The sequence below is a fragment of the Python bivittatus genome, unplaced genomic scaffold, assembly GCF_059951505.1.
Source record: "Python bivittatus isolate LINGU-HERP-01145 unplaced genomic scaffold, Pbiv_v1 ctg000480_np1212, whole genome shotgun sequence".
Taxonomy (NCBI): Eukaryota; Metazoa; Chordata; class Lepidosauria; order Squamata; family Pythonidae; genus Python; species Python bivittatus.
This window is the reverse complement of record NW_028277075.1, coordinates 69371860-69385897: the sequence shown is the minus strand read 5'-3', so window position 1 is coordinate 69385897 and position 14038 is coordinate 69371860. Positions and strand designations below refer to the sequence as shown.

Sequence of the window (14038 nt, the reverse complement as noted above, 5' to 3'; positions counted from 1 at the left end):
ATCAAGTTAAGTAAGGCCTGTCCTCATGACATTGCTTTCATCTCATCCTTAATCCACAGCAGAGGAAGCTTAAATCTGTATTTGGCTCTTCCAATTCTAAAGTGGCGCTTTCCATCTTCTGGCACAACTTTTGGTATGGACACATACTTTCAAGCTTTCTCAGTTATGTGGTTGATGGCACAGCTGGGCTGGGATGTGTCCAGTTCATGTTGACCACTTCAGGTTGCTGTGGACATGGCCCCTTCCCTCTGGTTGCTGGGCACGGCCCTCCATAGGCACTCTGATTTGGACCCCAGGAGACACCAGCTTCTGCAGAGGTACCCAAGAGGATGCTAGATCCACATCCTCCCCCCAGTTGAAAGCTCAACTGACTGGTCACAGGTGCAGCAGAGGAGTGCTCTATGTACTGAAAGATAGCACTTCCAATACTCCTTGCAAACCTTCTGTGACCTATCAGTTGGGCCTATGTTAAAAAAAATAACCCGATTGAAGGTCACAGGCATAGAGCACTTCTGTATCTGTGAGCCATCAATTCAGTAACTTCAAAGGCGGCTAAACCCTCCATCCCAGGTCCCTATCTACACTTGTCCCAACACATATTAAGAGAGGTAATTGGTGATTGCTTTTCCTGATGACGTGAAGCTTGGTGGGAGGGGAGAGGAAGCGAGGGGAATCTACCAATAATTTTCTTTAAGTTTAAGAGCCTGTGACGGAGGCTCACTAGGGCTTGGCAGTTGGGGCTGCACACATTATGCCAGCATATGTTTTGCCAGCTCAAGGACTGGAAAAATGCATGCTAATGCAGTCACGAAGAAGAGCACTTAGTATGCACATGCCATTTGCAACATGCCTTTAAACATCTGGATGTTCTAGTTTGGGAATTACATTTTCTCCTCCATTTCCAGACCTCCCATCACTATACTTGCCCAGTCTTTGCTAAAATCTGTTAGGGAAGACCAATATCTAAGATAAAAGTGTCACCTATCTATGACCCAGGTCTTATATTATTCTCACCCACTGTGGGTTCTGTTTGGTTCTGACTTTATTATTTATAAACCTTGGTCTTTAGGATAGCATGAGGCACAAACCTAGCTATTGGGTAAGTGATGCTCGTGACCTGGCCATATGTCAGTGTCACAAAAGCAGAGAGAAATGGACTGCAGACACCCAGATTCTCTTTCTGGAGATTTTTCCTATCACCTCTCTTCTCCCACCCTCGAGGCTTTCATCTCCCATCTGTATTGAAATGGCATTCCATTCTGCTAAGAGTGAAAGCTGACAGAATATCAGATCTAATACATGTGTCTTTATAAGTAAAACTTAACACTATTTTATTTACAGAATTACAGTACATCCATTGAAGTAGTAAGAATATAGCTCCCTGATCTCAGGCACATATACAGCATACAGAGGTAGTAGAATCTCTTGCCCCCCTCAGGATGTGATGAAACATCATTCTGCAAAGCTTCTATATTCCTCTTTACAGTCTGTTCTGATACCCAAACCTACCTATAGAGTTAATGAGATTCGGTTGCTTTCATACTCAGTGCAGTAAACATTCAGGCAGTTGGGGGAGGCACTTCTAGAATTACAATTCCCTCCGTCTTTTTGTGTGACTCTTAGGAAAAACTTTACTCTTGCACTCTTGGAAACTAAAGACACAGAAATGCTAACCCCACTATCGTGTGTGCTGTATTACTCCTGTTCAGCATGGAACAGACACCGTGGCTTTCTTTACCAGTTAGGTATAATGCACACCAACCCGGCTTTTGTTCTCAGTTTTCTGTCCAGTAATAATAGCTGCCACATTGTACTACCTTTTCCCCCCTTCCATTTCTCATATTTCTCCCAGTGGATGAGTTTTCTCCCTAGGGAATGTTTCATGGGCGGGTGGTACAGGCTGCTGCCTTACTGGAAGATAATATTACGCAGGACCGTATACAGCAGCTTAGTGTCCAGTGCAGTGTCATCTGGCATCTGATCAATTTTTCACGGTGCCTTGGATTAGAATAACACATCTGATTTATTCCAACTGAAAGGAGAAATGGCTGGTAACGGCTGTACTCCTTACCCTGCAAATCCCATGTTCTTGTCTTAGAAGTTCTCTTTTTTGCACATGGGTCTATCTAAAGAGCTAGTTTAAGTTTGGTTTGTATGATGGCTTCTGAAATTAGCAAAGAAGGCACTGTGCACTTCTGTTTAAAACAACCCCGTCTCCATTACAGTTATGCTGTAGCTGTTTTTGCATTCTCAAAATGTGATTGCTAATATTCCCCTTTTTTGTAGCTTGAGGAACCTTTCTTATGGCTCTCTTTTGTTCTGAATGTTTCTCTAACAACTTTAAAGCTTTTGTGATGAGTCTGTATTGCTTATTCTCTAATGCTGCCCCTTTCCTTTCCTAATAAAGTTGTAAGATAAATTCCTTCAGCATGCCCACTTTTCCACCTGCTATATCATTATTGCAAGAAAAGGGGAGGGTTGCTACCCACTTCTTATCATTTGTCAGCTAGCACATGGCCACACAGTCAAAGGTAAGCCTTCCCAATTTTGGCATTACCATCTTTTCATACACCTTGCAGAATTGTACTCTTTGCCATGCTGTTCTTACATGTTAATTCTCTGTCTGAGACATACTCTCTCTGCTTTTCCCTCCCACTGAGTATCTGTGTTTATATTTTCCCAGATGGAATTAGCTGTATTTTCTGAAGATAAGCAGTGCATGCTGTCACTGAGTGAGTAGGGGGTTCTTGTCCCAAATTGTGTTTTTGTTCACCATGCTTGTGAGTGGACAAGCAGGCATATTTTCCGTTTTGGTAAAAGCTTGTATAAGGGCTATAGGATGATGCTATGGTTATCTACAGAATGGATAATTGATGTGTGATTATATTGTTTGTGGCAATGTTAAGGCCTTAAAAGGAACACAGAAATGTGGATCAGCTCTGTATTATTAGCTAGCAATTGACTCAACAGAGAAATGCAGGCATATAGCTGTGGAAAAAGAATCCACATCACCTTTTTTCAACCATCTGGAGTGAAACGAATGCAGAGTGGGTGTCACAATGATGTTACAATGATGTATGTGTGTGTGTACACACACACACACACACACAAAACACTGAAATAGCTAGGATACCAATGGGGATTGGTACCAAAATAACTTAGCATACCGGTGGGGATAGGCTGAGAGAGCTACTGGGTATTGGTGAACTGATTGAGATCGGTATCTCTCTGGGTATAGAATTCTCAGAATAGGATGTATCTGCTACTAAAGTTAACTCAGAAATGAGTTAAGTGCTCACTTCTGTGGGAGCTAGTCAAGGATCTAGACTATTTGTCTCAGTTGCTGAATGTGCATGTGCCATCAATGCTGGTATTCATTTATGGATATGATTTGTTGTTTATGCATGTTAGGCAGGTATAAAGATTTTTATATACGTTTCCATAAGTAAAAGGTAGCATTCACACAAAGAAGCGCCTATCATCAGTTGCTGATTCATTACTTACAGCCATAGGCAGAGAGACATCATAATGATGCTTCACTATTTATTTCATTTCCTGGGTTATAGTAGTTCCATATCTTTATGTTAGTACAGCAGACACTGTAGACTTTTAGCGACCACTCTGAACATTGTAGCAGCAGCTTCACAGCTACATAAGAAATGTATGTGTTGGCATCTATGATAAAGTAGTATTTTCCTACACTAAGGCAGCATAACTAGAGGCCAGGGTTTGTGTTACAGCAGATGGTTCACACTAAAATCATAGGAAGAACAATGTCATGCACATTAGGCTGTAAATATCGCCTTTTTCCAGATTGTTGAAGCAGGTAGAAATGCTTTGTCAGCTTGGTTAAGCAGTCAGCGGTATGTTAAAAGTCAGTCCATGTGGAAATCTGAATGTGCTGTTGACTTGTGTGCAACCTCCTCAGCGTATTTTTGGAGGGAAGGATGCAGAGGTGTCCACAGGTGGGGTCGAAAATGTCAAGCAGGCAGCCGGAACCATGTGATTGGAAACTGGCCTTTCTATGTGTGTTGTGACACATGCGAAAAGGGGGTGGGGCTTTGCTTGCATACTTGTGGCCACCATCTTGACTTTTGAACCTCCCCTTGCAGACATACCTGGAAGGATGGATTAAACTCCTCAAGCGGTGTCTTTCAAGGTGTTCTGCAGGGATTCGAGTTATTGGCTGGATTCAACTTTGCAGCTAATCTATCTATTTGAAATGTGGACAGAAGGCTTCCTTGCCATGTGGTTTTGAATAGAGTTGAGGATGTGACCCCCCCCCCCAACTTCCTTAACTGTATATTACATTTGTTGTTAAAATGGTGTTTCCAGTTGACAAGAGGTTTCTTGGCTTTTTTTTTTTTTTCTTCAGAATAGTGTCAAGGAATAGCAAACAAATCCTTGGCTTTTCAAGTACTGGACTTCAGTTCTCAACATCTTTGATGAAGTAGAAACAGTGTAGTTTCAGGGTGTGGCATTGTTCTTTCTTATGCTTCTTGAAAGTATTGCATGTTTTGTTTTCAAAAAATAATTTGTTAAAAAAAATCTCTGGTGGGTGGGGCTGATAGAAGCTGAAGTCCAGCCTCTGGAAGGCAACAGTTCTTGCACCCTGCAATCCTATTGGGAACACGTTAAGCCTTATAAAGTGGGAGGATGAACATTGAAATTCGGAAGCTTGTCCCTGCCTTCGAGGAGCTCCCTTTGCCCAGTCTGCTGCTGCACCCCTGGATCTAGAAGGCCGTGCGACCTACAAAAACGGAACAGGCAGTTTCCCCCTCCACTCTAGAAAGAAGAACCCAAACTTCGCTTATGGAGATGTTGCCCTTCTCGCAGCGGATTAAAAGGGCAGGATCCCCACACGGCTGGGCTGCCTGTTCGGATGCAAAAGACGACTTGAGAAGCTGCTGGCGGCGGCAGGAGCGCAGGAGGCCGACCGGGTCTCCGCGTTCCGGTGGAGCCCGCCGCGGTTCTGCGCGCCACCGAGCGAAGAGGCGCCGGACCCGCTTCGTCCTTCGCTCCGACTCCGGGGAAGTGAAGCCCGGCTGGAAGGAGAAGGCGGAGGCAGCCTTTTTGGCGCGTCTTCGTGTTTTTCGCTCAGCCGGGCTCCAAACCCGTCCTGCCCGCGGAGGGGGCGTGCCGGGCGGGGAGTAGGAAGCACGTAGCAGAAAGAGAGGGAAGAACGAATTCCTAGTCCCGCCCCGTCCGATCCGCTCGGCTCCGCCATAGGCGAACGATCCCGCGTGGGGGTTTCCATGGAGACGCCGAGTCGCTAGGCGCCCGGCTCGTGTGTGGGAGTCTTGCTCAGACCTAGCAGGGACCCCGGAGCGAGAAGCCGGGAAGCGGAGGACCGGCGGGCGGGCCGGCCGGCCGGCGTCTGTCTGGACCGGTCCTCTGAAGAGCTTGAGGCGGTTCCTTCTGAGGGTCCTGGTAATGGACGGCAGCTGGCGCGGGAACCCAACCTTCGAGGTTAAAGGATGGGCTGGTCCTGGGAGGCGTCCAGGCAGCCCGGCTCTTGGAGCTTAACCTCGGAGCCTCGTCCATCCGACTCCCAGGAACGCCCGCCGCGCCCCTCAGGTCCAGGGGCCACAGATGGCGAGTCCAGGGGCCACAACCTGGAGTCAGGCTGATTGGAGGACACCAGCCTTCCACTACAGGGAAGGGATTTGAAAGAGGAGCCAGCCTGTCTTCCAGCCCTGGCAAGTGTTATCCTCCGCCAAAGAGTCCCTACAGGAGGAGACCGGTCTCAAGGACTGGTGGAGCTTAGCTGGTTGCCATGTCTTGGAGTATTCCAGGCAGAGGCGGTGGTGTTCATCCTGCTGACACCTTCCCTTGTCTATGAGGATGGGCAGTGGTGGTTCCTCAGGCAGGGAGGAGCGGCTGCCGTCTGTGGCTGAAGAGCAGCTGAGTGGTGGAGATCAGATGCTGGAGCTCTCTGGGCGCCACTTGAGAAAGCTACCAATACCAGTGTGCGCCCTGAGCACCCTGCAGAAGCTCTACATCAGCGGCACAGGGATAACGGAGCTGCCTGAAGAGATTGGGGGGCTACAGGAGCTGCGCATCCTGGCCCTGGACTTTAACAAGCTGGAGGAAGTGCCTGAAACCTTGTGCCGCCTGCCCCACTTGACCCGTCTCTATCTGGGCAGCAACCGCCTCTTTGGCCTTCCTGCAGAATTCTGTCAGCTCAAGACTCTCCGTTGCTTGTGGATTGAGAGCAATTATTTGTACCACTTTCCCCAGGTTCTGCTCCAGATGCCTGAACTGCAGTCCCTGCAAATGGGAGACAACCGTCTCAAAACCTTACCAAATGGCCTGCCACGCATGAGGGGTCTTCGAGGACTTTGGTTGTATGGAAACCGCTTTGAGGAATTCCCAAAACCTTTGCTTCGCATGAGTCAGCTTCACATTCTTGATGTTGACCGTAACAAGCTTACTGAATTCCCTGACTTGAGTCACCTGCAGAGGCTTCGACTTTTCTCCTATGACCACAACCCAGTTGAAGCACCACCCAGCGTGGCTGACACTGTCTTTGTAGTGGGTGAGGGAGCACAGGAATTCATGGAGGCTAGGGAGGAACGTCTCCAGGCTCTTCGACAGCAGAAAGCAGAAGAGCAGGAGGAGAATGAATCTGAAGTTCTACAGTCCAATATGAAAAATGATTCCACTGTATTGGATGAGGAGGAGGGTGGTTTTTCTGCTCTGGAATGCTCTCCTGAGGAGACATGAAATATTAATGGCATGATTGTTGCTAAAAAATCTAGTAGGTACTGATAGGTTTTCAAATCTACATCTGCCCTATAGAAAATTAAGAGCTGGGCACTACCCCTGGTCTCAGGAATTGCAGTCAGAGGCAGGATTGTGGGCAGCAGATGACTACAACAGTTGCTAGCCCCTTGTAAAGAACATTGATCACCTATTCATCAGAAAGCTTGTTGTCTTCTTTTTCTGAATGGAACCATGGGCAGTCTCTGCCAAAATGTCTGTAATGAGCTATGGGTAATTTTATGTTCTGTCTAATCCCAGGGCACAACTCCCTAATTTGAAGTATCTATAATGGCCATATCATGGCTGAAACAGAATTTCAGATTGACATTCTGTTTGCCTGGCATGGTACAGTGAATCTCAAGAGCAAGACAGGATAAAGCCATTTTGTTTATTTATTCCCCACATCCACCTCCTCACCTTGCACTCTGAATCCTGGAGGGCTGCGGTGTTGAGAGTATTAATAATAATAATAACAATAATAAACTTTCATCATTAGAATTTTAGTCCTATAACAGGAATTAGACTTGGAGGGAAACCTTACTTGTGCTGCTCCTTCAGCTGTCAGGTTTGAGAAAAAGCTCCTGTGAAATCCTTGTTTGTGCGTAGAGCTATTTGCCCTGGAAAAGCTTTGCTTCTATTCTTTGTATAGCAGGAAAGATGCATTACTCTGTTGCTTTCCTGGACTTTCTGTTCCCTTAAAGGGGCACAGAAGCAAAACTGATATGACCTGGGCCACTGCAGACTTGCATGGATCTGGAACAGGAGAGGGGTCAGCCACAGGACTTTTTCCTGCATTGGGAGTGTGACAGGTTCATTCTCCTGGGGTCTTTCGGGCTAGATTTGTATTAAATCTAAGCAATAAAAGCCCATCAGAGAAGAGAAGGAGGAGAGGGCACACATTCTCAGGGAGATTGCTACAAAAGCAGGAGACCAAAGGTGGTGTGGGGTATGGCTGTTTTAAAGAGTGTTGTAAGTGAAATTACAATACCTGGTGAAGGAAATCATGTTTCTCAGGCATCCTTGTTATATATTTTAGAAATCCTGTTTTGCTGTGTCTGATCACAGCTCTTCTGCACTTTTCTCTCTGTTTTCCTGTTTCTGAGGTTTCTTTGCTTCCCTTTTCTGATATCCTTCCCTCCATAGTTACCTCCTGCTTTCCTTCCCTCCTCCTTTGGTATATCTCTCTTTGTCAGCTGTATTCAGTCTTTCTCTGGTCTGATTCCACTTTGCTCAGCCTCAATCTCAATATCTGTGTTGGCATGACATGGTAGCCAGCATCAACAAAATTAACATCTTTCTCTTGGATTAATTTTAGCCATCTAATGAATGTTAAAGCTATGCCTTGTCTTATTATAGTTTATTTTTCATTTATTGGCTGTTTGCCACAGAATATTATGTTATTTTTGTTATCTCTCTCTTCTTTCTTTTTGTATATCTCCTCATTCATGCTCACTGTTGTTATTTCTGATAGACAGAGGAAGGATTTCTTTCTTTTCAATGTTGTACAGAGATACTGAGTGCAATGATCAGTTTCACTTTTTTTCCTTTTGAATTGGTTGCAACAATTTACACAGCATGTTTTCACACTCTTGTTAGGCTAACCACCTGATCACTGTGCTTTTTTTGAGAAATCTCATACCATGGATGTGTAGTCACACACCTAAGTCATTCATATGCAGCTTCTGCCTCATAGCCACATGGTGCTGTCACAACTGAACTACACAGTAGCAATTTTTGTTGGCTTCCATATCCATTTTTAGCATCACAGTGTTTACTGCAGTAAGTGATGCCATATGTTTGAAATATTGGTTCAATAGTTGAACTATTGAACATTTTGTCATTGCAGACAACAGATTTGGCAAGACATAGGTTGTCACCCCAACTAGATCAGTGCTTACCAAACTGGTGTTTTCCTCTTCTAAGAGGTTCTGTACAGTACTTAAATTGTCTCTGTTTTGATTACAGAGAATTCATTTCTCACTTTTAAATGCATTTTCATCATGACTGTAACCAACTCTGCAGTGGTGTATTAGCCACAATAGCTGGAAAACATTCAGGTATCTAATGACAATTTTCCCCCCCAGTATTTAAGAAACAGGGCTTCATAGAACAAAAAGTTCTGCTGGGTTGGTTTTAATCTTCCGTGAATGTTTCCTTTTTAGAATGTTATGTAGCATGCTAGAGGAGTTGGAAAACATGCTGGCTACAAACTGGTGATCGCTCATAACATGTATCTTTCAGTATTAAGAAGAGTTCATATTTGGCAAAGTTCTGCTTGCTTGCCAAACACTGAAAAAGTAGTGGGTTGGTTAGCAACTGAAAAATGCAGTAGAGAATGCAAATACTTTAATTGTGGAAAACTAAATTGGCAGGGTCCTTGTAACAGAGAAAAATGAGTATGCTGATGATATAATGGGAATATGAATATGAGGAATCGGTGGAATTGTGTCATCGTCTTTGAAAAACACAAGCAGGGCTGGCCCTGCCATAGGCAGAGTGAGACCTTAGATGATAGATAATGGTGGGGGAACAGCTGCCTCTCTGCCTTTCCCCTCTATTGAAAAAAAAAAGTTATATGTACAACTTGGCTTGTTCTGCATTCCTACATTAGCTTGCTGCCCTCAGATGCAGTGGTGGCTATTATTCTGTTACTAGTGTTAAAGTCATATTCATCTGCTAAATGAATTCACTTATATCTTAACCTTTGCCTTGAGCAGCTAAAAGTCTTGGCTTAGCACTGAACTGAGTTTTTATTGCACTTCAGGCAAATGAATTTTGTCATTAGGACAGGGAATGTTCAAGGCTTGATGGAGGTTGGAGAGGAGTCCTTGCAGCATCCTTACAGCATTCTGCCAGAATAGAGCAGGTGGTATGCTGTGCAATACAGATTATACAATAATTGTCCAATATGTTGCTCCAGTGTAACTCCAGGAAGGGTTGTGGGAGCCACAGTCTTCCTTAAGCAGGTTTTCTTATTTAAAGTGGCTTCCACAGCAGGGCTGTTTAGTAATGCTAAAGAACTGGTTTTCTGCAGTTAGCTAGAAGTAGAATTAAATACTGTTCCTTATGGCACTTATAGAAGATTGGCTAGCAAAAATCCTTCTGTGATACTTCCAATTAGGTTCTGATTAACTAAAATCATCTGTAACTTTAATTAGAAGCTTCCCAGGTGTAGCGTCAGCCTCTAATTGTGATCTGTTCATCACATCCTAAATGTCCCTTAATTAATTGCTTTTCCCAGCAGGATGGAGCTTTAAGCTATTGGTTTCTTTGAAAAAAAATATAATGGAATCGTGCTACTTTTAAATTAAAAATTGAAAGAGAAAATAATTAAAAGAAAATGGTATTCCTGATAGGAACAAGGGTTGACTAATAAGAAAACTAAAATCAGTAATACTCTGGCTACACTGAACAGGAAATAATTAGTGGCTACAGCTACTAGAAGAAGCTTTTTTTAAAAAAATTAAAAATTACCTTGAAAAAACTTTATGGCGTTTTGTTTATTCACAGAAAAAAATCAGTGTTAATTATTTTTATTGTCATTTTCTAATTGATTAAAAATGTTACTATTTAGGTCTGTAAAAGATAGGAAGGCAACATAGAGAACACTGGGTTGTGGATTGGCAACATTATCTGGGTTCACCATTAAAAGAGTGGAAGAAGGTTGTCAGTTCCACAAATAGCTTAGTTGGGGGCATAACACAAGATTATGGTAATTAACCCCTTACAATTTTGAACACCATTCTCCTTATATTTTACTGACCATTAAAAGTGAAATGAGGTAGAATTGACTAACTCTGCCTTAGGAGGATTTTAACTCAGAGTTGGCAAATCTTCAGGGAAAGGGTACTCTGGGTTGAAGGTAAACTCATCCAGAACATTTTAGTGTACTTGCAATTTAACTTTTATAGTAGATTAAATTTCAGAGGGTGTCTTTAAACAATCTCAACACTTATTAATTTGAGCTATTAATCTTTTTGGTGGAAAATAGACATTTACCAGAATAAATTTAACTAAATTATTTAGGCTAGACACTGCTATCACTAGTGGGTCACATCTGAAAACAGATACCATTTGAATGTGCTAGTAGGTCCATCACACTGCTAGCTCATGTGAAACTTGTGGTTGACATGGTCCTCTGTATTCCTTTCTTATGTACTACTTCTAAATCACGTATCCTATACATTTGCTATATATTTTCCCTACCCAGATGCAGCATTTTACATTTCTCCTTGTAAAATTCCACCTATCTAGATCTTTCAAATCATCTCTCTTTAGATATATAATACTTTAGATGAATTGGCCACCACTCTCAGTTTGGGGTCATCTGCAGACTTGATAAGTGTCCCCTCAACTCCTTCATCCATGTTATTGATCAGCACAGGGCTCAGGACAGAGCTCTGTGGCATTCCACTCAATACATCCTTCCAAGCTGAAGTAGAACCATAAATGAGCACTTTTTGAATATGGTTATTCAGCTAACTATAAGTCCATCTAACATTGGTATCATCCAGTCCATTTTTTATCATGAGGCACTTTATCAAAGGCTTTGATGAGATCCAGCTATGCTTTGTCTACACAATTCCCCTGATCTGCTAAGCAAATAACAAAGAATGATGCAAGGTTAGTCTGGCATGATTTGTCTTTGACAAACCCATGCTGGCTTCTGTTAATTGTAACATTTCTATCCAAATGCTCACAAAAATGCTGCTTAATAAAATACTGTTTGAGGGCCTTATCCAGTAGAGATGTCTGACAGATCTGTAGCTTCTCATGTCTTCCTCCTTTCCCTTTTTGAAAATGGGGATGACATTTGATCTACTCCAGTGTTCTGGGAACTCACCAATTCTCCGTGAGTTCTCAAACATTACTGAGCATGGTTCTGCAGTCACCTCTGCTAGTTCCTTCAGACTCTAGGTTGCAATCCATCTGGCTCTAGAGACTTAAATTTGTTTAAATTAGTTCTTTCCTACCATCTCTTTGTTTATCCTAAGCCATGTTTTGTTATTCCCTTAGTGGCATAACAATGACCAGCCAGAGCTTCATTTCCTTTTTGAGGGAAGACAGATACAAAATAGATATTAAGAAATGTTGCCTTCTTACAGTCACCACCTTCTCCTCACAATGAACCTACAGATGCGGCCAAAAGTATTGGTACCCCTCCACTTTTTCCTAAAGAATCCCAATTTGCTGTGAAATAAGTTGAAAGTGACACAAGTAAATGGCATCCACTATTCTTTATTCTATAGTCCATAGAGCAGACACTTTGCTTTTGATGTATGACTTAACACATACTTCTAATTAACAAAACAAATGAAAATGGCATATACTGAGGATCTAACTTAAAAATTAGCTGTATTTATGTTGAAATAATATGTTAGTAATTATATAACAACTTCCCATGCGTTTCACGTGCAGCTAATTTAAACTGAGTCTGGCCCAATGAAATCTATATAAATACAATGTTTTGAACATTTGAGACAGCTTTATCAATGTGCTCTGAATGACAACAAAATTGCTATAGAGTAAGCCCATTGCCTTTGCAAACTGTCACAACGATTCTTTAGCAAAAATTTGATAGACAGCGAATGCCTATTCAGATTATTTTAGATCTAGACAACATCATTGTTTTATATTCTTTATAGAATATGTGGCTTGTGACTATGCTCTGATGAATAGTCCATGAATAACTATGACCAAAGGGTCTATTCTGACTGAGCAAGACAACTCCATGTTTTGAAGTGATAGAATATTTGGGGAGAAGATGTATCTACGCATTGCTACAGAATTCAAAGGATTCACACCTAGCACTGCAAATGTTACTTAGCCGGATAATGAAATGTTTGTAGGAAAACAACCAAGCTCAGAGAACCCCAAGGGCTCCACTTCACAGGATTTTGCAATTACTTCTCCAACAATCTTGTATCTATTATTCAAATCAGTAGTGGAGGTCACAAGCTAGATTGACCAGATGTGGGCTACAAAAATCCAGGTGACTAACTAGATGCAGAATATATTCTTTACTGCCATCTAGTGGTTGTCTGGATTTTTTGCAACCTAGATTTGTTAGCCCTATTACAAGCCACTCATTCCTAAGTGGAAAAATGAAAAAGTAGCACTTCCTGGTTTTGCAGTTCCCAAGTTTCCTTAAAAGATGTTCTCTCTCTTTTTATCTAGTATAGTTTCTAAGTCAGCATGCTTTCCTCCAACTTTAAGTAACAAGTGATTCCTATAATTATGCTTACAGTACTTTGGTTGTTAGGGTATTAGGATAAAAACTCTATTGGGAAATATATGACCACGCCATTGTTTCTATGTTTAGGTGCCAGCATTTCCTCTGTTGATATTTGAGATGATGATGTCAAGCACTTTGAGGGAGGCAACCCAGTAGGATTTCTGGAAACATATTTATTACTAGTAGGGCAATATAATAGAAAACCTGCCAAAGCAATTCTCCAGCTTGTTTTATACCTACAGTAGTGTAATTAAGGAGTAAGTCTCTTTCTCACATCCCTGTCCTTTGAACTCTGGAATCATTTCTGCAACAGCCCTGCTTCCTCCTGTAATGGTAGTGCTCCCTCCTTGGCCTTCCCAAGTCTGTTAGACATTCCATCACAGGTGAGGATCCTGAAGTTGATCTTTCCTCTTCCATCAGAGTGGCATTGTTTTGGCAACAGAGAATGTCTCTGCTCATGAGATGTTGAAACTGTGTTTGATGTTAATGTGATTTAAATACAGTGTAGCTTAAGTATCAGCCCAATAATAGTCCGTCTTGGAGCCTCAGGATCTCATTCCAGTGCAATTCATTGTTACTGTTATTCTGCTTGCCCTGTTATCTCCTAATATCTCTGTCTCTGAATAATATTATCCTCTTTAGAGTTGTGTTTTTTGCTTTCCAGGTTGATCCTTGTCTCTTACAGAGAAATGTCCTTTTTCTCTTATTATATCTGTCAGGGTGCTGGTTTGTGCATTTTACACTTAACCTTATGGTGGTTTGACATGAATAGGATTTGTTATGCGGCCTTAATAGAATCCTGATACCAGTCAGCCTTTTTTTTACCCACACGGTTATAGTTCTGTGGTAGGTAATACTTTATTACAATCTGTGATCAGCTAACAAAACATATATTACCTAATCCTTAATCAAATCAGACAAAGAATGTGGTATTAATATTTTAAAAAGCACTTTGAAAAGTATGTGTCAAATATGCATAGCCATTAAACAGAACCTAGTGATGTTACTGGAGACCTCTATTTACCAGTCTGAAAAAGA

At 42.2% G+C, this 14038-nt stretch overlaps 1 protein-coding gene across 1 annotated transcript; it reads left to right on the top strand.

The window, feature by feature from the left end:
* Window positions 1-5334: 5334 nt before the first annotated feature.
* On the top strand, window positions 5335-6977 carry LRRC10B (leucine rich repeat containing 10B). The gene has a single exon (XM_007425606.3). The coding sequence runs from the start codon at window positions 5839-5841 to the stop codon at window positions 6724-6726; it is 888 nt and encodes a 295-aa protein (XP_007425668.2). The 5' UTR covers window positions 5335-5838; the 3' UTR covers window positions 6727-6977.
* The last annotated feature ends 7061 nt before the right edge of the window (window positions 6978-14038 follow it).